The sequence below is a fragment of the Cetorhinus maximus genome, chromosome 5 (assembly GCF_964194155.1).
Source record: "Cetorhinus maximus chromosome 5, sCetMax3.hap1.1, whole genome shotgun sequence".
Classification (NCBI taxonomy): domain Eukaryota; kingdom Metazoa; phylum Chordata; class Chondrichthyes; order Lamniformes; family Cetorhinidae; genus Cetorhinus; species Cetorhinus maximus.
Window position 1 is genome coordinate 37,340,815 of NC_135883.1, and position 26,833 is coordinate 37,367,647.

The following is a 26,833-nucleotide window of genomic DNA, read 5'->3' on the forward strand; positions in this document are numbered from 1 at the left end:
ATCCTGAGGTTGTTAAAGGCACTACATAAATACAATTTCTTTCTTTATTTCAGTTAGCAGGCGTCAAATGTGGCAACAATAAGAGTAGGTGAATGATATGAACGGTGATATATAAAGAAAGAAACAACCTGAATTTCTATAATGCCTTTCACAACCTAAGGACATCCTATTGTGCTTTACAGATAAGAGGTACTTTCAGAGTGTAGTCACTGTTGTAATTTAGGAAGGCCAGAGTTGACTGTGTAATACAGTCGTTACTGTTCAACATCACAGTTAGGCTGCAAAATATATGAAGCAAGAACAGGTGTTTATTTGTAATATACATGTAGACAGAAACAGCAAAAGAGCAGTAGGGAATACAGTAGAGACAATACACTAGAAACAAATCTGCAGTCAGGTCAAAAACAGTACAAATGAACAACACCCGATATATTAATCTCGTCTCCAGTACGTGTCCATCACACACCAGTTTTTGCCCTTTAACAATGAATATAAAAGGAAAGATCATTGATCAGGAGCCTGAAATTTACAAGCAGCTGTCATTGTGCTCTGACTGACTTCGGGCACTGACTAGGTTAGATGAACATTATTAACTATGTTCCAAACTTCAGACTGCCAATAAACAATCCCGCAGGAGATTTGCAAGAGTAAAAATAAAAACGTCTTACCTTTTTAAACCTTTCCATTTTTTCTATACACATACACATAACTTTACACTTGCATCAGTCTTCATTTCAGACCTTGTAAACATCTCTGCACCTTGCTGGGATTGAAACTGAACAGGCTCTGGTCCACCACCAAATGTATTGTTTCAAGAGCACATGGCAGGTGTTCCCATCGAATTCTCAGGCAAATAAAGGCACACTTCATAGAGATCAATAAATACACAGAGACTCTTTAAAAATTAAGTAACAGAAGCATGAATATTTTACGTGTACAGTTGCCCGTCAGTCAGGAAGCTCGCAAAGTTGAGAGACGCCCAGTATCGCTATGGAAATAGTATCATATATCTTTCAAATACAAGTCGTAGCACAATCTGCCACCATGAACATTCGGGTTTGAATTGGCAACTGGGCTTTGCAAGTTTGTTTGAACTCAGAACAACACTCCATTCCAGTTTCAGCAGACCGGCTCCAGAGAGCACGAGCGGTGCCATTACTGTTCTGCACTGCACTTGGGTCACTCAGCAGTGGTCGGCAGCACATTCCCCAGGGCAGTTATCAGATAAATCCTCTTCATCTGCAACAAGTCAGAAGTGGCATTTTCAAGATCGAGATTGAAAATTTTTTATTAGAAAAAAAAAGAAACATTTAAAAAAAAGACTTCCATTTATATAGTGCCTTTCACAACCCCAGGACATTCCAATGCACTTTACAGCTAATGACATACCTTTGAAATGTAGTCACTGTTATAATGTAGGAAACACAGCAGTCAAGTTGCAGACAGCAAACTCTCACAAACAGCAATGTGAAGACCAGATAATCTATTTTTAGCAATGTTGGTTTAGGGGTAAATATTGGCCAGGACACCGGGAGTAGTTTGCTTGCTCTTCTTTGAAATAGTGCCCTGGGATCTTTTACATCTATTTGAATGGAGGTGTTCAAAGGGGTCAGCTAATTACTGTTTCATCTGTCCGATGTAGAGGAGCTCGCACCATGAGTAGCCACTATAGTATACTGTGACAAAAAGTGTGTATAAACTGGTGCTTCTGACAGAAGGACTGCTTGGTTCTAGATAGTGGAGTGGGAGGAGATAAAAGGGGATGCGTTGCACCTCTTGCGTTTTCTGGACAAGGTATGAGGGAATGGCAACTGGAAGTTACATCAAATTTACAGCACACAAACAGGCCATTCGCTCAACTAATCCATGCCAGTGTTCACGCTTCACCTTTCTCTCACCACCCCAACTCCCCCTTCAACTCATCCTATCAGCAAATGCTTCTATTCCTTTCTCTCTCTACCTATCTAGTTTCACTTTAATTACATCTATGCTGCACACCTCAACTACTCCTTGTGGTAACCAGTTCCACATTTTCACCACTCTTTGGGCAAAGAGGTTTCTCCTGAATTTCTTTTCGTATTTATTAGTGACTATCTTATATTTATGGTCCCTAGTTTGGGTCTCTCCCACTAGTGGAAACAGCTTCTCCAAATCTATCCTTTCAAACCTTTTCATAATTTTAAGTACCTTTATCAGGTCACCCCTAGGCTTCTCTTTTCTAGAAAAGAGCCCCAGCCTATTCAATCTTTCTTGACAGTTCTGGCATCATCCCTATGAATCTTTTTGCACCTTCTTCAGTGCCTGTATATATTATTTGTAATATGTTGACCACAACTGTGCACAGTAATCCAAGTATGCTCCAGCCAAGGTTCTATACAAGTTTAACATCACCTCAGTTTTTTATTCTATCCCTCTAGGGATGAGTCTGTTTTGTTGGATGAGTGAAGCTGGGAGTCATAAAGGGAATGGTGCCTCTGGACAGGAGCGAGTGTATGAGAGGAAACAAGGTGTCTGATGATTGCATCTGCTATTTCTGTGACCTATGTGGACAAATATCAAGATGAGATGGGTGGAAATTGAGGACTGGGATACCTTATGCTAATTGAAACTTTTGGAACTATGTCGCTGTTCCTTCACTGTTGCTGGGTCAAAATCCTGGAACACCCTCCCTAATAGCATTGTGGGTGTACCTATACCACATGGACTACAGCGGTTCAAGGCGGCGGCTTACCACCACCGTCTCAAGGGCAATTAGGGATGGGCAATAAAAATGCTGGCCTACCCAACAATGCTCAAGTCCTGTAAAATATTTTTTAAAATTGAGAGAAGAGGGGACTGAGGTCAGGGTAGGAGCATTGGAAATGTAGTAATCCCAAAGGGGGCCTTGGGAACTTCTGCTCCACAACTCTCTGAGATTGCTGTTTCTTTCTAACTCTGGTCGTTTGTGCATCTCCACTTCTCTTTCCCCCCAGCCTTGGCAGCCATGCAGTCAGTTGCTTAGACTCTACAAAACAATGGAGGCTACACTTCAAAAAAGCAATTAATTTGCTGCAAATTGCTTCAGGATATTCCAAGGATGTGAGAGATGCTACATTAAATGCAAGTACCACCTTTTATAAAGGGTAGCTTTCAAACCTGCATAAGGTAGATAAAAGCAAAAAACTGCGGATGCTGGAAATCCAAAACAAAAATAAAAATACCTGGAAAAACTCAGCACGTCTGGCAGCATCTGTTGAAGTTCTGTTGAAGAGTCATACGGACTCGAAACGTTAACTCTGTTCCTCTCCGCAGATGCTGCCAGACATGCATAAGGTAGGGTTCATCTCAAAGCAAGAAAGCTGCTTTGGAGTATTTGCCAAATACAAACATGAGGGGTGGTTGAAACGCGGTTGGATACTGAAAAAGGAGGGCCTAGTGATGGGCTTTTAATAGGCTGAGTGATGTGTTTATGACTGAGAACCTTTTCTTTTAATGTTCCTAAAGCATCACTTACAGGAAATCAACTCAATATTAAAGTTAACCACATGGGCCAAAACATTTTGCTCCTGCAGAATGGGAATAAAAGGAATCATGCACTCATCTACAAACTTTCTGAAGACAAACACAGTATGTTTCTACCTTGGTAAGAAATTGCACACCAAACACAGTAGAAGTATTTCCTTCTGAGGTAACTGGTCAAAATCAGCAGCTTTTCCTCAGTCTGAAAACAAGAAAACACTTTCAATTAACAAGCTTGTCTTATATAAAGAAAATTGCAACCCCAACAATACACCATATTCCTGCAACCCAGATGTGATAATCCACTGTATTTCCTGTGCTCCAGATGTGGTAACCCACTGCCTTTGCCTGGCCCAGATGTGACTCACTATATTCCTGCGCTCCAAATGTGATAATACACTGCCTTTTCCTACACCAGACGTGTTAATTTACTGCAACAACAAAAACAGAATTACCTGGAAAAACTCAGCAGGTCTGGCAGCATCTGGCAGATCCACTCACAAGACAAACTTGTCGCTACATGGCCAGGTCCTAATTATTATGGCTTTTATGGCCCTATGAGGCAGAAACCCATTTGTCTACATTCCAAAGCTGAGCATGCAGGACTCGGGACATTTCAGCAGTTGACGTTCAACCAACTAACTGGAAAAGGTTATTTCACAAGGTAATTTCTTAGCACTGTCTGTTAATTATTGCACACAATCTATAAATATAGCTTACAATGAAAACTGATAAAATATAAATTGTCGTACTGTGTGAAACGTCTTATAATCCCATTCACTTGATTCTTCTTCCTCCTCCTTTGCATTATCATCAATGGAAGCGGGCAACCAATACCATGTTTCCTGTGGGACACCTATACCCTGTGCACGACAGTAATTGAGGACATTTATTCACATTTAATTGAACAAATTGAAGTTCCTGTATATTCACACATCTACATCGTGACATCATTGTACAGTTTGGTTACAGAGTTTCTGGGACTGTGATGATGATCAGATCATCATCTTTTTAGCGACACCGGTTCAGGGATAAATATTGGCAAGACACCAGGAAGAATTCCCCCACTCGTCTTTGAAATAGTGCAGTGGGATCTTTTACATCCACCAGAGAGGGCAAAGGAGGCAAAGGGACTTGGTTTGACATCTTACCCATAAGACAGGTCAGCATGACAGGAAGGATAGTATGAAAGAAAATTTAATATGGAGCAGTGTTGCAGAGTTTAAAGTAAGATAGAGCACCAGAATAAAATGTTATTAGATGATTTCCCGACGCAGCCTTGATGGGGGTTCCACTTGAAAGACAACAAAACCAAATCTGAATCTTAGGGCTGAGCCTTCCAGTCAGCGTTCGAGGGCGGGCACAACACGCCGACGTGTAAAATGACGTGTAAAACCTTTAAGGTTGGCAGGCAGGCGAAGAGCCCAAGCGACCTTTGCATTTTTCAGGAAACCTCATCCACGGGCGGGATGAGGTTTCTTGAAGCTTTTATAAAATAAATTTTTTAAATTTCCAAACTTCACAAACATGTCACATGAGGGAACATGTTTAAATAAATTTTTACTTCATTTATTTAAATATTTTCTAATCTATTCAGTCCCCCCAAGACAGATCCGTGCCTCAGGGAGATTGAAACGCTCTTTCGCGGGCATGCGCGAAAAAGCGCAGGCCCCGACTCTCCCTCCTCCCTCCGCCCGCACAGATAGCACTAAGCGCTACCGGCTGCACGTTACGCTGGGCGGGCCTTAATTGGCCCACCCGTGCAAAACAACAGGGCATAGCCGATCGTGGGCGGCTATCAGCTCTGTGCCCGCCCCCACCCGCTCCCACCCAACCCACCCACCATAGGAAAAATTCTCCCCTTAGATTTTTATTGGCTTGAATTGTCAAACAGTAGTCATTTTAAATGGCTTTGATTATGTCAGTGGGCAAATCTATGGCAGATGGGAGTTTCATTTGAGCTAGTGTTAAGTGTTAGAGTTGAGCTAGGTCATCCATTTTTGATCTAAGGAAGATAAATTGGAATACTTTCTAAATGCTGAGAAACTAGGAACTGTAGAAGAGCAGAGAAATTTAGGAGTCCAAGCACTCAAATTATTAAAAGCTAGTGATCAGGTACCAAAAGGAATCAAAAAAGCTAAGGGTATGTTGGCCAATCGCCTAAAGGAAGGAAGTTGTGCTTCACTTGTACAGTCTTGGCCCCATCAAGAAAAGTGCATTGAGTTCTCAGCACCACACCTTAGAAAGGATATCACCATAGCCTCTCCAGTCCAGAAATTTATTTTTCATACTCACTAGTTGTCTGAAAATTTCTTGACCACACCCAAGCAACTCACGGCATCATCTTAGTACAATACTTTTTTGGGAGTAGAAAAATGGAAGATACAGTATTTGGATAAGCAAAACAATTTTTTTTACTGCTTTATATTTTATCACTATTTTATGCTTCAGTTAAATATTTACTGTAGATTGCGGCATATAAATCAATCCGGCATACAAGGCAACTCCACTTTCTCGCTCCAAAAATCATGTTTGAGTCTATACTCAATGTATAAGTCGACACCTCAGAAAAGCATGTTTTATTCATCTTACAAGTCGGTGCATGGAATCAAGCATGGGGAGGTGGTGGCATAGTGGCATTGTCACTAGGCTAGTATTCCAGAAAACCCACGGTAATGCTCTGGGGACCTAGGTTCAAATCCCACTACGACAGATGATGAAATTTGAATTCAATAAATTGGATTCAATTAGACGTTCAATGATGACCATGAAACCATTGCCGATTGTCATAAAAACCCATCTGGTCCACTACTGTGGACTAATGGGAAGGAAGTCTACCATCCTTACCTGGTCTGGCTCCAGCAATGTGGCTGGACTCTTAGCTGCCCTTTGAACAAGGGCAATAAATGCTGGCCTAGCCAGTGACGCCCACATTCCATGAACAAAACAAAGATACTGGTCGTGTTGCCAAGGTGTGCAGGAGTTTAAGATATGCCCACACAGAGCAGAAATGCAAAGAAATGACAAACAGAAATGCAAAGCAAAAAAGAATGAAGTGCGAAGCTCCGAAGTCGTAACATTTGCTAACTAGTGCTGCAGTGAGGGAATCTGGTGTTAGTGAAAAGCTGGTGGGAGAATGGAAGAAGGAGGGATCCGCCCTGCAGAAGATGCCTAAGACCAAATGTACCATGGGAACAGGTACCAGCTACTGGCCTGATCATGAGAAACATGTGTTGAATGGGTTACATCATTACCAGAAATGCAATGGGTATAAGTGGACCAATTCAAACCCTGAGTCCATCAAAGGTTTCAAATAGCTAGTTGTTGTAGCGACTTTATGGAGTAAAAAGGTCTGCTGTTGCGGCAGAAGACCAAGATCCCCCAGATACTAGCAAAAGATCTCGATACCAAAATTACCAGTTTCCAGCAATTTATCATCAAGAACGAGTAGCCATTATGCCACATCGGCAACACGGACAAAATGCTCAGCAACCAAACTATGGAGAAAAAGAAGGTTTTAACACAATTCTAGTAAAAACCACAGACACGAGAAGAAAGAATTCACGGTATTGCTAATACCAAATATTGCTAATGGCATGGCCAAAGCAACAAAATTAAAGCCAATGGTAATTTTTAAATGCAATTGTCAAATGTAAAACCATGCCAAAAATCTAGTTGCCTGCAGGAGTTTTGTGCATGCCCATGACAATGGTTGGATGAAGTTGTGCATCGATAATGTGTGAAATGGGCGTGGTGGTAGCCTACATAAAAAACGCAGCTTATTAGTGTGGAACATGTTCAGATCTCCAATTAACCGATGAGAGGAAGAGGCACCTGCAAAGAAATAACACCCAAATTGTGATTATACCGGAAGTCAAACATTGGTAGTTCAACCTTTGGATGTGTGCCTCAACAAGCCATTCAAGGACCATGTTGACACCGAATGAAATAGGTGGATGGTTGATAAAGCCTTCACAAAGAGTGGAAATATGTGTGCTGCCCCGTTTGACGTTTTCTGTGGTTTCATCATTAAATCACGGGATGTTATTAATACACAAACCATCATCGGATTGTTCAAAAAAATGCGGAACATCACATTCAATGGAAGGAGAGGAAGATGATTTGTTGTGGAGGGATGACTCTGAAACCGAAAGCATCACATCTGATCCAGTGCGATCCTTATAATGATGCCATAGCCAAAGTGACTTATAATGAATTTGATGAACTCTTTGCATCAGTTGCCGAAGACAATGAATTTGATGGTTTTTAAAACATTTTGATTGCGGTTAAAGGAATCCTTGTACAATTCATACATTCAATAAAATGTGTCACATTGATTTAATTTGAAGTTCTGGTGTTATTTTTCTCACATTTCAAAATGGCGACCAGCCACACCAACACCGGCTGCTCACATTTTATACTCGGCATACAAGTTGATCCCCGTTTTGAAAGGATTCTTGGAGGCTACAAAGGTCGACTTATATGCCACAATATACAACATATCATGCACTGCCTGGCAGGGTGATGGAGGCGAGTTGCCTCACATCCTTTAAAAAGTACCTGGATGAGCACTTGGCACGTCATAACATTCAAGGCTATGGGCCAAGTGCTGGTAAATGGGATTAGGTAGGTAGGTAGGTCAGGTGTTTCTCACGTATCGGTGCAGACACGATGGGCCGAAGGACCTCTTCTGCACTGTGATATTCTGTGATTCTGTGATATCCATGGTTCACACATCTGCGGTTAAGCATTCTAACATCATTCTATAATCCAGAAAATTCCAAAATGGCTTGTAATCCCTTGAGAAGTTAAGTCTAAGGGAAGGTCAGATTTAAGTGTTTGTGTTTATAAGGTTTCAACAGGGTAGATACAGAGAAATTATTTCTTCTGGTGGGGTATCAAAGATGAAGGGACATCATTTTAAAATTAGAGCTAGGCCTTTCAGGAGGGAAATCAGCGAGCATTTTTTCCAAGTAAAGGGAGCTGGAAATCTGGGACATTCTTACCCCAAAAGATTATAGATACTGAAGGTGAATTGGAGTTTTCATGGCAGAGATCAATAATACTGCCAGACCTGCTGAGTTTTTCCAGGTATATTTATTTTTGTTTTGGATTTCCAGCATCTGCAGTTTTTTGCTTTTATCAATAAGTTTTTTGTTGGTTTAGGCTATGAAAGGATATGGAGTTAAGAAGGGTAGGTGGGATTGAGATACAGATCTGTGAGATCTCAGCCTGAAGGGCTGAATGGCCTCCTCTGATTCCAATCATGCTAAAAGTTAGTTGGGATACCTTCTGTGTATCTAGTTGTTGACAGGCAAGCTGGCTCTTCCTTAGATCTCCTTCCATCTGAAGTTGATCCTTTTTTTGTCTGACATGTAGCCTGGAAGGTCAGAAGGAAAAATAGACAAATTGAAACCACCAGCTGATTTTTATAAACACAGCCCAGACTGAACAATACAATGTTGAATAACTACATTTAAATAATGCCTTTAACATTCTTAAAAACGTCTCAAGGGCGCTCCACAGGAGCATTAGCAAACAAAATTTGCACCGAGCCTTTAAAGTGATATTAGGATAGGTGACAAAAGGTTTGGTGAAAGAGGTTTTGAGAAATGATTTAAAGGAGGGAGAGAGAGGGAGAGAAGCAGAGAGTTTTAAGAGCAGAATTCTAGAATTTAGGGCCTAGACTACTGAAAGTATGGCTGTTACTGGTGGAGTGATAAAAATCAGTAAGGGCAACAGCAGCCTCTCAAAAGAGTTCACATCCTTCCAAAAGTGCGGTGCCCAGAATTGAACACAATACTCCAGTTGAGGCCAAACCAGAGCTTTATAAAGGCTCATCATAATCCCCTTGCTTTTGTATTCCATACCTCTATTTCTAAAGCCCAGAATTCCATATTCCTTTTTAACCACTTTCTCCAACTGCCCTGCCACTTTCAATGATTAATGCACAAATACTCCCAAGGTCCCTCTGTTCCTGCATCCCGTTTAGAACTGTACCCTTTATTTTATATTGCCAACCCTCCTCCTTCCTACCAAAATTAATCACCTCTCACTTCTCTGCACTAAATTTCATCTGCCACGTGTTTGCTCAACCCACCAGCCTGTCTGTCCTCCAGAAGTCTATTACTATCCTCTTCACAGTTCACAATACTTCCAAGTTTTGAATCATTTGCAAATTTTGAACTTATGCCCTATAAAGACAATCCTGTCAGTGGTGGCGCTGCAGTGGCCCCATTGTTGAAATGGCTATAATTAGTGTGACAAGTTTACATGGGCTGTTGCCGTTATAAATATGTACAAAGGAATTTATATTGGAAGAAATTGATAAAAATCTTATTGACTTTACATTATTCTTACGCTTTTAAAATAGATGATCACGGTTCACATTCTGCACATTTTCTTCTTCAAGTTCCAACAAAATTATGCTTTCATTAAATATATATGTTTCAGATAGCCATCTACTGTACCTATATTCATTAAGGGCAAACTCCTCTGCTCGTTTTTTCACTTGTGACATTCGTTTGCGATGTTCTGTCGTTTCCTCAGCTTTCCGTTTCTCGGCTGCCTCATGGCCAATTCCACCACGTCCTGCAATGGTAAAACATCACTCAGTCGACAACTTGCATGTCAGTCAATCACATACATCGCAAAGAGATTATCAGCAATGTTGCTGCCTTTTATAAAACATGATGCAGCACTGATGTGTATCATTACAGTACATCTTTACAAGTATTTATTTGCAGTTCCAAGCAAAAACCTCCTAACCCAACAACCACCGTTGCTGTCTGTATCTATTTATAGGGACACAATTTCCAGTTAATGCCCACCACCTGCATATAATTTAACACAATTAATATACTGTAAACACCAAACAGTTAGCCCCAACAACACAGAACTGCTTTGTTCATGATCTTCACAGCTGCCCCACTATCACAGCCTGCCTCCTGTGCTCTTACTTCACGATGATCAGTCCAAGTTCCCTTTCTCCTCCCAATGCTAGAGTGTGGTTCAAGGGTTCTACAGAAACAGGAACCAGAGGAAGAAGCCAATCAAATGGACCATCTCACCAGTGTCAATCTGCTGTCTCCACCAGACCTGCACCACAAGTTCCCTGCTGGGAATAGACATTTGCCTTCACTCCGCTCATGGCCCATCACTGTATCTGGCCCTACAGCTGCTCAGCCTTGATTCCCAGGGGTATGGCTCCATCACTGCTGCTGCTGTCCACTGGTCCAATGTCTCTGAGTTGCTCCCACATTAATTCGCCCCTGCAACCACCCATATACACAGCAACCTGCTCTTTCTCCATGCATGTGCTACAGCTACAAATACATCACTGAAATCTAGCTGGAGTAGGAAACTAAAAACCAAACCAGGAAGGGGATGGCCATTCCCTGGCTCCAAAGCACATTAAAGCATCTGGGAAAAGGAGTCGTCTTTGGACAAAAGGGATTTATGGCAAACCCAACGCAGAAGAAAGAGGCACTTCAAACAATCTATATAGCTGGCCCAATCTCTCCCTCATTACTTCCTTCTCAAACTTCCTACAGCCCATTTCTCTCTTAGGCCTTGATAGATTGTCCTTTTCATGAAACTCATCATCTCTGTGGAACTCACTTCCTGCTTTTCAAAGCCTTCCCCAGCCAACTACTAACCACAACCACTTCTCCTTGCTTTGTAACTCATTGACATTGTAAACAATACCCTTTAACCTATCTGTATCACAATCTTTTGCATGGTAGATTGGGGATAAGTACTGGATTTGAATGCTTCCAACATGAGTATCTTGCTTTTAACATGCACATTAACACTGACTGAGGACCAGATCTATTGAGATAAGAGAATGGAGCCCCTTCCAAAGTATCATAGTGAATTGGGATTAACTTACCCGTCTTGATCTGTAGTGGAATAGGTTCAACAATACCATTTCCTGCAAAAACAAAGTTTGCATTTAGGAGATTTTAATAATTATCATTTTATCAGTTCACTCCCAAAGTGCAAGTTAAACTACCACATGAACTCTCTGCAGCTGAGTCACTTCCTCTTAAATTACAATCATACACATGCATTACGTAACATTTTTAAAAATGCATTCTTACACGGGGAGTGGGCATCACTGGCAAGGCCGGCGTTTGTTACCCATCCCTAATTGTCCATGAAATAAGTGGCTTGCTAGGTCATTTCAGCAAGCAGTTAAGAGTCAACCATATTGCTGTGGGTCTGGAGTCACATGTAGGCCAGACCAGGGAGCAATGGGTTTTTACAGCAATGGACAATTGTTTCACGGTCACTATTACTGAGGCTAGCTTTTAATTCCAGATTTTATTAATTGAATTTAAATTCCAACTGTCGTGGTGGGATTTGATCTTGTGGCCCCTGAGCATTAGCTTGGGCCTCTGGATTACTAGTCCAGTGACATTACCACTATGCCACCATCTCCCCTACTTGTGAGTTAGATCAAATCTAGGGACCATAAATAGAAGATAGTCACTAATAAATCCTGCAAAAAATTCAAGTGAAACTTCTTTACCCCGCTGGTGGGAACGTGTCTTTACCCCACTGGTGGGAATTTGTCTTTACCCCGCTGGTGGGAACGTGTCTTTACCCCGCTGGTGGGAATGTGTCTTTACCCCACTGGTGGGAACGTGTCTTTACCCCGCTGGTGGGAATGTGGAATTCACTATCATTTAGAATGGTCGAGACAAAAGCAGGGATGTGTTTATGAGAGAGAAAGAAATGGGGTATGCTTATAATGTGAATGAACACTGAACTGTTGGGATGAACAGCCCGTTTCTGTGCTGTATAATTCTATGCAATTCTACATTTTAAAGATAGAGACTTCAATAATGAAAATAAAGACAGAAAAAGCTGCAAACTTTCAGCAAGTCGAGCAGCTTCTGTAGAGAGAAAAAGTGAGTTCATGTTTGGAGTGTGGCATTTTCCTGTCCTTCCTGCTGAATGTTTCCTGCATTTTCTCTCTCTGATTTCCAGCGTCTGCAGCGTTTTTGCTTTTCCCTTAACCTGGTGTTCACAATACTGAGGGGTTTTGATAGAGTAAATAAGAAACTGTTTCCAGTGGTTAATAACACAGACTTAAGGTAATTGGCAAAAGAGTCAGTGGGAAGGTGAGAAGTTTTTTTTTTAAACATGGTGAGTTATGATGATCTGGAAGGAGCTGCCTGAAAGGGTGGTGGAAGCATATTCAATAGTAACTTTCAGAAGTGATTTAGATAAATACTTGAAGGGGAAAAATGAGCAGGCTCTGGGGAAAGCAGGGAAATGAGACTAATGGGATAGATCGTTAAAAGAGTCGGCACAGGCACGATGGGCCAAATGGTTCAAACGGTGCATCTTGTTTCTAAATTGCATACTCACACTGACTGAGGACCAGAGCTGTTGAACTAAGAAAGCATTGAATTGATCTTTGTTGGATGTTCTTTTTGTAAAAACAGTAAAGATACTTCATAAATGCAAAATGTTCTTAGCTCTTGAGTGGCAGTGTAGAAAAAGCCTCTACAAATGAATATTGTCACTGGTGTCCCTCCTTGGTGTTAAAAACACCAGATGAGTAAACTTGACCATGTTGTATGACCAGTTGAAGGAACTCGCAACCAGTGAATTTGACCTGTAGGTTTATTTCATTCAATATTTTTAACATTTAATCTGAGGCTTTGCAGATCCTCAATCCAGCTGGTCCTGCCTCACTCCACTGTCTCTCACTTGCTTATCTTCATTACAGTATCTGTAGAGCATACAGATGGGCAGGAACACTGAGCTGGTATCTCCTCAGTTATCCGGTATCTCTTTCGCAAACTTGAGCTCATCTGTCTCTGTCTCCTCCTTCAGACCTACAACCCTCCCAAGATTTCTGGCCTCCTCCAGTTCTGGTCTCTGTGCACCCCCAATTTTCACTGCCCCACCAACGGTGGCCATGCCTCCAGCTGCCTAGGCCCTAAGCTCCGGAAATTCTTCCCACATCTCTTCGACTCTCAAGCTCTCTTTTCTCCTTTCAGATCTTTCTTACAATCTACCTGTTCGACCAAGCTTTTGGTCACCGGTCTTCATATCTCCTAATACTTCACGGTATTGAATTTTGTCTAATTATGCTCTTGTGAAGTGCCTTGCAGTGTTTTATTATATGTATAAAAATTCAAGCTGTTGTGATTCCCATGAAATAATGGCACAGCTTGAAATCTGCATTATTTTAAATTGGGTTTTTTTGGCTGGCCTTTTTTTATAGTCAGGATTTTATCATTACAATTCACAATAAAGTACATAAATGCTTTGATTAAACACTGCACTCAGCACATACATCCTTCAGAAAACAATTCAAACAATCAAAGATGACTGGAAACGTACCACTTTTGCCAAGACCACGACCTTCTTTATACCCCATCTTCTGAAGCAATGCAAATCCCTTGTTTTCACTTCCTAACGAGCTCTGTAACATGGTCTCACGTCTCTCCTTCTCTTCTTCCTTTTTGCTCTTCTGCTTGTTTTCCAGGATCATTTCCAGTGCACGCTCTTTCTTAAGCATTTCTTCTTTCACTCTTCTAACCATTGCCAGTCCTGGTTTGACATCTTGCCTAAGTGAACATGAATGGCATCAATCGCTTTAATTATCGCTGCCAGATTTATCTCTCTATCTTTCTTGAAGACGTTGACCCTCCCTTGTTGAGACAGTTTCAGGGCAGTCAGTGACTCTCAAACAGTTCCCTTAAGAATCTCTTCTTCGTGTGCCTGTGTCGGTGGCTATTTGGCCATGGTGTACATTCCCCAACATCCCAACACATGCACTTCCAGCTGGTGTTGCTGGACAGTGATCGAGAGCAGGAGGCCCAGCCAATTTTCCCCTTGTTAACCCAGGGACAGAGAGAACAACTGAGGCACCTTTACTATCATATTGACCACAATCAAATTCAGCACAGAGCAGGGATGAAATTTGGACCTATAGAATCATGGAGCACAGTAGAAAGCTATTCAGTCCATCATGTTTGTGCCAGTTCTTTGGAAAAGCTATTGAATTAGTCCAACTCCCCAGCTCTTTCCCCTTAAAGTGCTTAATCCTTTTGAAAGTTCCTACCAAACCTGTCGCCACCAGCCTTTCAGGTTGTGCATTCCACACTACAACAATTCACTACCGAAAATAATATCTCATCTCCCCTCTGCTTCTTTTGCCAATTATCTTAAACCTACAACCTCCAGTCATGGACCATCCTGCGAGTGGAAAGTTTCCCCTTCTTTAGTCCGTCAAAACGCTTTATACTTCTGAACACCTCGACTGAATCTCCCCATAACTGTCTCTGCTCTACAACCTCAACGTCTCCACATTACTGAAGTTTTTCATCCATTTTCGTAAATCTCCTCTACCTGTCCTCCAAAGCCTTGATAACCTTCCTGAAGTGTGGTACCCAGAATTGGACACAAATCTCCACCTGAGGCCCAATCAGTGATTTATGAAGGTTTCATATAATTCCCTCGGCTTTATGGATATGTAATTGATGAGCCACCAATAGAGCTCATCCATCTTAATTTTCAACTAACAACAGGCAATAAATGGCAGCATCACCCACATTAAGGAAAAATACTACTGTGTCAAGTGACATTATTCAAAGAATAAGGAACATGGAGCACTCCCAAAGCCCTGGACAAAATTCAACATCACTAGAACAGCTTAACTGGTCATCCATCTGGTTGCTGTTTATGTGAGCTTGCTGTGCATAAACATTTGCCTACAAAACTAGAGGGACAATATGTCAACCGTAATTAATTGCTGTGAAATCCTTTGGAATGTACAAATCATCGTTTCAGTGCGAGTTCTTTCTGCGAATTACTACAGGAACAAACATTATTGCAGTATTTAACCTTATGATGGTATTGGTTCGGTTATTTTAGAAGTTAAGTGAAGTAATATGAATAATTTTTTCTATCTGTCTTCATCTAAACTGACTGCAATTTCACTTGGTGTTGTGCAGTTAGAAGCACAGTTTGCAATTGTTGTGAGGACAGAAACAGCAGTTTAAATGTAAGATTTAAAACCAAGGGAACCTTCTTCACGCGGAGAGTTTTGGAATTGATTCCAGGGTTAGTGATCGAGGCAGAAACTATGTCAAGATTTAAGCTTAGACTGGGTGGAGGGGAAGAGGGGATGATGGAATGAAGGGACATGGGGCCAGAGGGGGACAAGTGACGAGGACTGTGTGGAGATTAAAGACTCTCACGGGATGGGCCTGTTTCTATTCAACATGTTTAGCGTCAACACCCCCCTCTAACCAGGCCCAATCCCCGGCCTCGGCTCCTGCCCGTAGCCCCTTGGCGGACGATCTGAACTCTTACTGCAAATTGACAAAGGCGTCCGACATGTAGTCATCGTCCTGCTCCTGCCGGGCCGCCATCTTCCTGACCCGACCTGACCCTCCCCGACCCTCACTCCGCTTCGGCCAACGGCGGGAACTGCGCCTGCGCAAGGCCAGCGAGCTGACGCACCAGTGTGCGCGTGGGCGACGCTGGCCGTGCGCGTACCGGTTGCGCGGTGGGTGACGGGCCACTGATGCCGGCTCTGAGTGAGGAGGCCACGGGCTTAGGGTTGGTTTGCGGCGGCGGCGGCGACTGAGTGAGTGTCCGACCGACTGGCGGTGTCTGCCTACAGCCGGCTGAAGGCTTTCCCCCGCTGCCAGGCCAAGCGGAGAGCGGGTGAGTAGCTGGGCCGCAGCGGGAGGCCCCGCGGCCCTGGCCGGGCCGGGCCGGCTCTGTACACCGCCCTGTACAGGCCGGACACTCGGCACTGCCCGGGGACAGGGGTGTCCAGAGACCGGTCTGGATCTCGGGAGCGAGTTCAGGGAGAGAGGGTTCACATACATCCCGCCCCCCTTACCCGCCTCCTCCTCCTGACCCTGAGTCCACCGGCAGCCTCTACTCCCTGCCCTGCCCTGCCCGCCTCCTGTCGCCGCCCCCCGGCCAGTCCCCCTCACCCCGGCCAGTCCCCCTCACCCCGCCCAGTCCCCCTCACCCCGGCCAGTCCCCCTCACCCCGGCCAGTCCCCCTCACCCCGGCCAGTCCCCCTCACCCCGGCCAGTCCCCCTCACCCCGGCCAGTCCCCCTCACCCCGGCCAGTCCCCCTCACCCCGGCCAGTCCCCCTCACCCCGGCCAGTCCCCCTCACCCCGCCCAGTCCCCCTCACCCCGCCCAGTCCCCCTCACCCCGCCCAGTCCCCCTCACCCCGCCCAGTCCCCCTCACCCCGGCCAGTCCCCCTCACCCCGGCCAGTCCCCCTCACCCCGGCCAGTCCCCCTCACCCCGGCCAGTCCCCCTCACCCCGGCCAGTCCCCCTCACCCCGGCCAGTCCCCCTCGCCCGTCCCCTCTGCCGCCCCCTCGCCCGTCCCCTCTGCCGCCCCCTCGCCCGTCCCCTCTGCCGCCCCCTCGCCCGTCCCCTCTGCCGCCCCCTCGCCCGTCCCCTCTGCCGCCCCCTCGCCCGTCCCCTCTGCCGCCCCCTCGCCCGTCCCCTCTGCCGCCCCCTCGCCCGTCCCCTCTGCCGCCCCCTCTGCCGTCCCCTCTGCCGCCCCCTCGCACGTCTCCTCTGCCGCCCCCTCGCCCGTCCCCTCTGCCGCCCCCTCGCCCGTCCCCTCTGCCGCCCCCTCGCCCGTCCCCTCTGCCGCCCCCCGCCCGTCCCCTCTGCCGCCCCCCGCCCGTCCCCTCTGCCGCCCCCCGCCCGTCCCCTCTGCCGCCCCCCGGCCGGTCCCCTCTGCCGTCCCCTCTGCCGCCCCCTCGCCCGTTCCCTCTGCCGCCCCCTCGCCCGTTCCCTCTGCCGCCCCCTCGCCCGTTCCCTCTGCCGCCCCCTCGCCCGTTCCCTCTGCCGCCCCCTCTGCCGCCCCCTCGCACGTCTCCTCTGCCGCCCCCTCGCACGTCTCCTCTGCCGCCCCCTCGCCCGTCCCCTCTGCCGCCCCCCGGCCAGTCCCCTCGCCCGTCCCCTCGCCCCGTCCCGTCCCCTCGCCCCGTCCCCTCGCCCCGTCCCCTCGCCCCGTCCCCTCGCCCCGCCCCCTCTGCCGCCCCCTCGCCCGTTCCCTCTGCCGCCCCCTCGCCCGTTCCCTCTGCCGCCCCCTCGCCCGTCCCCTCGCCCGTCCCCTCTGCCGTCCCCTCGCCCGTCCCCTCTGCCGTCCCCTCGCCCGTCCCCTCTGCCGTCCCCTCGCCCGTCCCCTCTGCCGTCCCCTCGCCCGTCCCCTCTGCCGCCCCCTCGCCCGTCCCCTCTGCCGCCCCCTCGCCCGTCCCCTCTGCCGCCCCCTCGCCCGTCCCCTCTGCCGCCCCCTCGCCCGTCCCCTCTGCCGCCCCCTCGCCCGTCCCCTCTGCCGCCCCCTCGCCCGTCCCCTCTGCCGCCCCCTCGCCCGTCCCCTCTGCCGCCCCCTCGCCCGTCCCCTCTGCCGCCCCCTCGCCCGTCCCCTCTGCCGCCCCCCGGCCCGTCCCCTCTGCCGCCCCCCGGCCCGTCCCCTCTGCCGCCCCCCGGCCGGTCCCCTCAGCCGCCCCCTCGCCCGTTCCCTCTGCCGCCCCCTCGCACGTCTCCTCTGCCGCCCCCTCGCCCGTTCCCTCTGCCGCCCCCCGGCCAGTCCCCTCGCCCGATCCCCTCACCCCATCCCCTCACCCCGTCCCCCTCACGCCGCCCCCTCTGCCGCCCCCTCTGCCGCCCCCTCGCCCGTTCCCTCTGCCGCCCCCTCGCCCGTTCCCTCTGCCGCCCCCTCGCCCGTTCCCTCTGCCGCCCCCTCGCCCGTTCCCTCTGCCGCCCCCTCGCCCGTTCCCTCTGCCGCCCCCTCGCCCGTTCCCTCTGCCGCCCCCTCGCCCGTTCCCTCGCCCGTTCCCTCTGCCGCCCCCTCGCCCGTTCCCTCTGCCGCCCCCTCGCCCGTTCCCTCTGCCGCCCCCTCGCCCGTTCCCTCTGCCGCCCCCTCGCCCGTTCCCTCGCCCGTTCCCTCTGCCGCCCCCTCGCCCGTTCCCTCTGCCGCCCCCTCTCCCGTTCCCTCTGCCGCCCCCTCGCCCGTTCCCTCTGCCGCCCCCTCGCCCGTTCCCTCTGCCGCCCCCTCGCCCGTTCCCTCTGCCGCCCCCTCGCCCGTCCCCTCTGCAGCCCCCCGGCCAGTCCCCTCGCCCGATCCCCTCACCCCGTCCCCTCACCCCGTCCCCTCACGCCGCCCCCTCACGCCGCCCCCTCTGCCGCCTCCTCTGCCGCCTCCTCGCCCGTCCCCCTTCCTTGCGTCTTTATTCCTGGTTTCCAGCGTTGCTGACATTTGCGTGTCCTTTGTGCTGCAGGAAGTGAAGTTCTTACCCTTTTGTTTGGTGCAGTGGAATAGCTGATCATGATCTGGATCATATTAGTCCTGTGAAGATGTGTATTCCACAGAGTCTGTTGGGTTGAATGGCCTGTTTCCGTGTTACAGTTACTTTGTAATTATTTGACAGGAAGTCAGTTATCCCCATTTCAAAAAGCTTATATAGTGCCTTTCATGACCTCCAGCCATCCCAGAGCATTTTATAACCAATTAACTTCTTTTTGACACATAGCCACCATTGTAGGAAGCACAGCAGTTAGTTTATATTGGCCGACGGATAAATATTGACCAGGACACTCAATTCTCAAAACAAACAGTTTGCAAATTGGACCAGAGTGTGAACAATGCATTACTCTCATCATTGTAGCATGGTTCCTCAGAACATTGTTTGGTCGACCTTGAGGCATAGTGAAATTTCTTTACTGTTCATATATGATTACTCCTGGAAGAAGCAGGTATCGTCCTAGGCAATATCATCCCTGACCCGGGCTAATAGTCCATTATTATTATTCAATAAAGTCAAGATACTAGATGCTAGACATCTGAAATAAAACCAGAAAGTGCTGGAAAAACTCAGCAAGCCTAGCAGCATCTGGGAGAGAGAAACAAAGTTCACGTTTCGAGTCCAATATGATTCAATTCAAAATGTTAACTCTGTTTCTCTCTCCACAGTTACTGCCAGATCTGCTGAGGTTTTTATTTCATTATTATTGAAAGTGCCTGTTGAGTAATACAGCAGTGTGAGGAAACAGTTGAAATATTTCCCCCTCTCCAGTAATGAGCTGGTAAGTTTGAGTACAAAACCACATTCTTAGATATAGGAATACAGGACAGGGGTCAGTATATGTGTGGAGAAACAAGAGTTAACGTTTCAGGTCAGTGACTTCATCTATGTATTTATTTGGGTTTCAGACCGCCCCAGCCTGTACCCACCCCCCACCACTCAATGAGATAATGGCTGATCTGCATCTTAACTCCAGCTACCTACCTTGGTTCTGTAACCCTTAATACCCTTACCCAACAAAAATCTATCAATCTCAGTGTTGACAATTTCAGTTGACCCCCAATCTCAACAGCTTTTTGCGGGAAACGGGGGGGGGGGGGCGCAAAGTTCCAGATTTCCACTACTCTTTTGTGAGGGAGTGCTTCCTGATGTCACCCTGAATGGCCAGGCTCTAATGTTAAGGTTATGCCTCCTCGTTCTGGACTCTCCCAGCATGCGAAATGGCTTCTCTCTATCCACCCTGTTTATGTCTTCACTAAAATTAGAGAATGATTGAAAATATAGCTCTAAGCGTTCCGTGTTATTACAGATTGTTTCCAAATTTAGGACCCTGGAAAGCTATCTTTTTCACTCTGCAGTTTTACATTCACCGAGCTGAACTTCATCTGTGAATGACAGCTGTTTTATTTTGTTTGAACAGTCAACATTTTTAAATGGTAGAATTACATTAAGTGAACAGCACAGAAACAGGCCACTCAACCCAACTGGTCTAGCCCAGTGTTTATTTTCCAAGCAAGCCTCCTCCCACCTTCTTATTCTCACTCTATTTGCATAATCTTTTTCTTTCTCTCTCCTGTACTTATCTAGCTTCCCTTTAAATATATCTGTTATTTGCTTCACCTACTATGTGTGGTAGGGAGTTCCATATTCTAGCCACTCTGGGTAAAGGTGTTGCTCCTGAATTCCTTATTGGATTTGTTAGCAACTATTTTATATTTGTGACTTCTAATTTTGTATCTCTTCACAAGTGGAAATATCTCTATGTCTACATTATCAAACCCCTTCATAATCTTAAACTTCTATCAGGTCACCCATCAATCTTCTCTAGAAAAAAAAAAAGTGTGTTCCAGCAGGTTCAATCTTTCCTGATAGTTATAAACGCTCAGTTTTGGCACAATTCTAATTAGTTTTATTTGCACCTTCTCCAGTACCTCAGCATCCAGAGACCAGCACTGCATACAGTTCCCCAAGTGTGGTCTAACCAAAGTTCTGTATAAATTTAACATCTCTGCTTTTCAATTCTGTTCCTCTAGCAATGAACAACAGTGCTTTGTTTGCTTTTTTAAAGTGCCTTATTAACCTGGCAACGATAACACTCAACTAAAATAACTTTTAGACTGGCCATTCTTTGCAACTGTGTGCTTAATTTTTAATTAAGTTCTGCTGAAGAGTCACACGGACTCGAAATGTTAACTGTATTCCTCTCCGCAGATGCTGTCAGACCTGCTGAGTTTTTCCAGGTATTTTTATATTTGTTTTTGTTTTGGATTTCCAGCATCCACAGTTTTTTGCTTTTATCTTAATTTTTAATTGTTCTTCTTCGATAGGCAGCGTGTAATTTGTCATCTGTACAGAGATGATCTCAAGAAATTCTACTTTATTTTTACAGCAGGGCGGAATTCTGACCCTAGAATCATTCCAAGAAGCCGAATTCTCAGTCTGATTGTTTCTGGGTATTTGTGGGCTCGTGTCCAAACAATTTAGTGGGATGGAGCTGGCCCACAGCTTATTGTTAAATGAAGAAGCCCTGGCACAGATAACTGAGGCAAAGAGGCCTGTGTTTATCTTTGAATGGTTACGATTCTTGGACAAAGTACTTGTGGCTGCTAACAAGGTAAGTAAAAACCTGAATTGTTCAGGGGTTTGAGAGTTTAGCTTCAGAAAGAATGTGAAAAGGAGAAGTTGGAACTAGAAAATCTGCTGTAGTATATTCAGTAATATGAAAATACCAACATGAATTGTAAATGATCAACCTTTTGGATTTTAGTATACAGCGGCATTTCTAGTTAAATAATTGATTACGTTTTTCACGCAGATTACACTCTTAGAAGTGTCAACCTTGAGATATCTTTCGAAGAGAATATAGAATTGTAAGATTGTGAGGAAAATATGAAGATAAGTATCAGGGAAATGAAAATGAAACCACTATGTTACCATACTCCTAAAGAGAAGAGTTGCTCTACTGGATTCTTTATGCCTCCTTCTCCACCTCACCCCAAACATAAATATGTCCTTCCACCAGCCCAAACTCCAGTTGAATGAACTTCTGAATTTTTTTTTCCTTCAAGCTGAAGTGATACTGTCGTAGGATCATGGTGGCTGGAAGCTTCACTAATGATGGTGGAGCAAAGGGGGATTGGGATGCACAAAGGATCAGAGCCAGAGGACCAAAGGATCAGGAAGGGCTGGAAGGGTGGAGGGTAAGGTGAGGATTTTAAATGTTGAGGTAATTGGAGTAGCGTAAGTCAGAGAGGACAGGGGTGATGGATGTATAGGACTGGACACGGATGGCTGAGTTTTGGGCAAGTTGGAGTTCATGGATGGGGGAAGAATTGGATGCCAGCTAGAATAGCATTGAAATAATAAGGGTGATTGTCAGTTATGGACCAGAGTTTGAGAAGCAGTGGGACTGGGATAGGAGTGGAGATGGGCAATGTTAGCCAGGCGGAAGCAAGCAGTCTTGATGCATAAGAGGTTTTAAGCGCTGCTGTAGGTCAAACAGGACATTAAGGTTTTTCATGATCTGCTTCATCCAAGGCGAGGATGGAGTCAGTAGCCAGGGAGCCAAATTAATGCCAAGAGCCAGAAGTGATGGCAGCAGTCCTCCTGTGCAGGAGAAAGTTGTGATTCATCTATGACCTGATGTCAGACAGACAATCTGACAGCACAAAGGTGGGTCTGGAGAAGAAGAGTTGGGGTCAAGCATGTAAATGGAGTTGACACCATCATAATATGGTCAGCATTTAAGTGAGGAAGAGGAGGGAACCTCAGAGAATCTTTGGGTGACTGTCGGAGGATGGGAAGTGACAGGCTGTTGTAAAGTGAAGCCACCACCACCATGTACCACCAAGCAGGTCAGAAATATGATAGAATTTAGATTGAGGAGTGATGTTTGAGGATCAGTCTCAGCTGATTTATGTCTCCTTTTTTATTTATTACTGCTTGATGGCTTCAGGTGGATGTGAAAGAAAAGCAAAAGAAATTGGTTGAACAACTGACTGAGCTGATAAGCAGCTCCCCAGGCCCTCCCACACGCAAGCTGCTGGCTAAGAATCTTGCTACTCTCTACAGCATCGGGGATACCTTCACTGTCTTCCAAACTTTGGATAAATGTAACGAAATCGTCAAGAGTAAGGATGACACATCTTCCTACCTGCCTACCAAATTGTAAGTGCAAGTTATGGGACCATTTGAGGAAAAACATACGTCTGGTGTAGCTGAAGTGACTAATTTAAATGGTGCAGGCAGTCAGTACAAGAGCCGATGGTACAGATTGCATGAGTCATGGAGCCTTACAGTACAGAAGGAGGCCATTCAGACCATCATTCCTGTGTTGGCTCTTTAAAAGAGCACATCCCCTCCACTGCTCTTTCTCCATAGCCCTACAAATCTTTACTTTTCAAGTATAGACCCAATTCTTGTTTGAAAATGACTAGTGATGCCCACATTCTGAGAATGAATAAAAGAAATGTCTCCTCCATCTGTGATTGATGTTTAACCTCTATTAGCCGTGTCAGTGGTGAGATTCTTTGTATGAAAAATTGGCAAATAATTTATCTTAGGAACGTAAGAATTGCTAGTCAAAGGAAGACCAACGTCCATCTATTCACCCCCCATCCAGATAGTTGCATGGTAAAACAATAATAGAGTTGTTGAGCAATCGTGACAATTTCTTTTATTCATTCTCAGGATGTGGACCTCACTAGTCATTTTTAAACAAGAATTGGATCTGTATTTGAAAAGGAAGGATTTACAGGGCTATGGGGAAACAGCAGAAAGGGTGCTCTTTCAAAGAGCCTGCACGGGCACAATGGGCCGAATGGCAGAATGGTGAAAAGCTTCAGTTATATTGAGAAACTAGGGTTGTTTTCCCTATAACAGAGGTTAATGGGAGTTTTGATAAAGAGGTTCAAAATTATGAACGGTTTTGATAGGAATAAATAAGAAATTGTTTCCAGTTGTAGAATGACTGGTAACTAGAGGTCACAGCTTTAAGGTAATTGCCAAAAGAACTAGTGTCAACATGGGGGGGAGAAAAGTTATGCAACAAGTTATGATGATCTGGAATGCACTGCCTGAGAGGGTGGTGGAAACAGATTCAATAGAACTTTCAAAACGGAATTAGATAAGTACTTGAAGGAGAAAAGTTTTCTATGATATTGTGAAAGTGAAGGGGAGTGGGACTAATTGGATATCTCTTAAAGTATTGGCAGAGGCACACTGGGCTGAACGGCCTCCTTTTGTGCTGTATCATTTCTATGATTCAGTGATTTATACATCACAACGTATTTGACAACTGCTAACAAAGTTTGAAATCTCTGGAGCTCAGTGTGTAGCACTCTCGCCAATCAGAAGATTCACTACTGCAGTGACTTGAGCACATAATCTAGATTGATACCTCGGTGCAGTACAGCAGTACAGCCTGCCAGAGGTGCAGTCTTTCAGACGGGAGGTTAGTCTGATCCCATCCTCCTAACCCCCCACCCCTGCAACAGTTCTATTCACTGCTCCAGGTCTGCTCCCTCATTTCACTCTGATACAACCTGCACTTGAAGGGGGTAAAAGTTCAGCATCAATCTGTGGAAATAATATTTTAATGAGTGAATCTATGGATCAGTGAGGATCGCTTCAGTTAGCAGTTAGTATTGATTCATTCAAATTATGTACATAACATTATGGAAAAATAGAATATCAGTAATTTGAGACAGCACATGTGGTAAGTGTAGCATGCTTAAGAGGATCAGGTAACTTTGGACCAATGGTTTCTTAAGCTCTCCAGCATTGATGGTTTTCCTCACCTCATGACTGGGTTTGTTGTAGACTAATTGACAGAGCTTGATTCATGAAATCATGGAGTCTTACAGCACAGGGGAAGGTCATTCGGCCCATCGTTCCTGTGCAGGCTCTTTGAAAGAGCACCCCCTCTGCTGTTTCCCCATAGCCCTGCAAATCTTTCCTTTTCAAATACAGATCCAATCCTTGTTTGAAAATGACGAGTGATGCCCACATCCTGAGAATGAATAAAAGAAATTGCACCATTGTGGTAAATTTCCTTTGCACCCTCTCTAAACCAGTGGCAGGCTGCATGCGGCCCATCAGGGTTCTGAGTGCAGCCTGCGAGACATTTTGTTCACCGTTGCCCAAGCGCAGGGTTGCTAGATTCCACTGGTTTCTATCCGCGTAGCTTTTTTCCTACCAGTATTACTAAAATGATATGCACATAAAGCAAGGACACGTGAAGTGAGGTTACTTGCTGATTGCACACAACATTGACTGGGAGAGCAGTGCGCTCCCTCTGCATCCAATCGAAGTGCTGCTACGGTTCAATCGGCACACCTCGCAAATTCTTATTCATGGCGCCATGGTTAGTGCACATGCCCGATTTCAGTCTTGCAGCCCACTGAGATGAAGGAGGGTCACTTATGTGGCCCACTCACTAGCCTAGGTTGCCCATCACTGCTCTAAACCCTTACTATCCTTCCTAAAGTATAATGTCCAAAATTGGCCACAATACACCAACTGGGGTAGAACCAGTGTTTTAAAAAAGATTTCGCATAACTTCCTTGCTTCTGTTCTCTATGTATCTATTCATGAAGTCAAGGATTCCATATGCTTTTTTTACAGCCGTCTCAACTCCTGTTGCTTTCAAAGATCTGTGTACTTATACCCTCGGGTCCCTCTATACCTGCACCCCTTTAAAATAGTACTGTTTAGCCTTTATTCCCTCCCCTCATTCTTCCTACTGTTTTGAGCCTGTTTTTGGAAAATTTGAAGGACATTGAATTTTGAACAATTCCTCCTCCTGAAAAGTTTGTAATAATTTGAGGCTGTGAATATGCCATTCTTCAAAAAAACACAGTCAAGATTGATGTCCAGCGAGGAACACCTGGAGAGGGAAGAGATACTTTGTATGCCAAGTTAACAAAGAACTGCTGTTGCCAGGCTAAAGGCTCTTGTGTGCAGTTCCTCTACACCTCCATCCCCCACCGGGATGGTCTGAGGGCTCTCCGCATCTTCCTCAAACAGAGGCCTGAACAATCCCCATCCACCACCACTTTCCTCCATCTGGCTGAACTTGTTCTCTTACTGAACAATCTCTCCTTTAACTTGTCCACTTCCTCCAAATAAAAGGTGTGGCTATGGGTACCCGCATGGGCCCCAGTTATGCCTGTCTTTTTGTGGGGTATTTGGAATATTCCTTGTTCTAGTCCTACTCAGGTCCCCCCTACAACTCTTTTTCTCAGTACATGGTGACTATATTGGTGACGCTTCATGCTTTCATCTGGACCTGGAAAAAATTTTATCGACTTTGCTTCTAATTTCCACTCCTCTCTCAACTTCATGTGGTCTTTCTCGGACACTTCCCTTCCCTTCCTTGACCTCTCTGTCTCCATATTTCTGGTGATAGATTGTCTACCAATATTCATTACAAATCCAGAGACTCCCACAGCTACCTCGAATGCCTTGACTTCATAAATTGGACACCATCCCATTCTCTCAGTTGCTCCGCCTCCATTGCATCTGTTCTGATGATGCCACTTTTCAAAATGGGGCTTCTGAAGTCTTCCTTTTTCCTTAACCGAGGTTTCCCACACAATGTGGTTGACAGGGCCCTCAATTCTGCCCGACCCATCTTCCCGCACCTTTGCCTTCACCCCTTCCTCCCCCTCCCAGAACCATGATAGGGTCCCCCTTGTCCTCACTTTTCACCCCACCAGCCTCTGCATTCAAAGGATCATCCTCCACCATTTCCGCTAACTCCAGCATGATGCCAACACCAAACACATCTTCCCCTCAACCCTCCCTCCTGTCAGAATTCCATAGGGACCGTTCCCTCTGTGACACCCTGGTCCAATCTTCCATCACCTCCAACTCCTCATCCCCTTCCCTCGGCACCTTCCCATGCAATCACAGAAGGTGCAACACCTGCCCTTTTACCTTCTCCCTTCTCACCGTCCAAGGCCCCAAACAGTGCGTCACTTGCACCTCCTTCAATTTGGTCTACTGTATTCGCTGCTCT

At 45.9% G+C, this 26,833-nt stretch overlaps 2 protein-coding genes across 2 annotated transcripts in view; one reads left to right on the plus strand and one right to left on the minus strand.

The window, feature by feature from the left end:
• Window positions 1–290: 290 nt before the first annotated feature.
• On the minus strand, window positions 291–16,000 carry gpatch11 (G patch domain containing 11). Its single transcript, XM_078541738.1, has 8 exons — window positions 15,838–16,000; window positions 13,861–14,087; window positions 11,390–11,431; window positions 9,969–10,089; window positions 8,788–8,878; window positions 4,251–4,361; window positions 3,619–3,700; window positions 291–1,239 (listed from the first exon to the last, which is right to left on the minus strand). The coding sequence occupies exons 1-8, from the start codon at window positions 15,894–15,896 to the stop codon at window positions 1,184–1,186; spliced, it is 789 nt and encodes a 262-aa protein (XP_078397864.1). The 5' UTR covers window positions 15,897–16,000; the 3' UTR covers window positions 291–1,183.
• An 8-nt stretch (window positions 16,001–16,008) lies between these two features.
• heatr5b (HEAT repeat containing 5B) overlaps window positions 16,009–26,833 on the plus strand; it is a 102,034-nt gene continuing 91,209 nt past the window's right edge. The window contains exons 1-3 of the mRNA XM_078541736.1: window positions 16,009–16,194; window positions 21,203–21,427; window positions 22,769–22,980. Of these exons, the coding sequence (XP_078397862.1) occupies window positions 21,302–21,427; window positions 22,769–22,980 (338 nt within the window). The 5' untranslated portion in view covers window positions 16,009–16,194; window positions 21,203–21,301. The remainder of the gene's footprint in view (window positions 16,195–21,202; window positions 21,428–22,768; window positions 22,981–26,833) is intronic.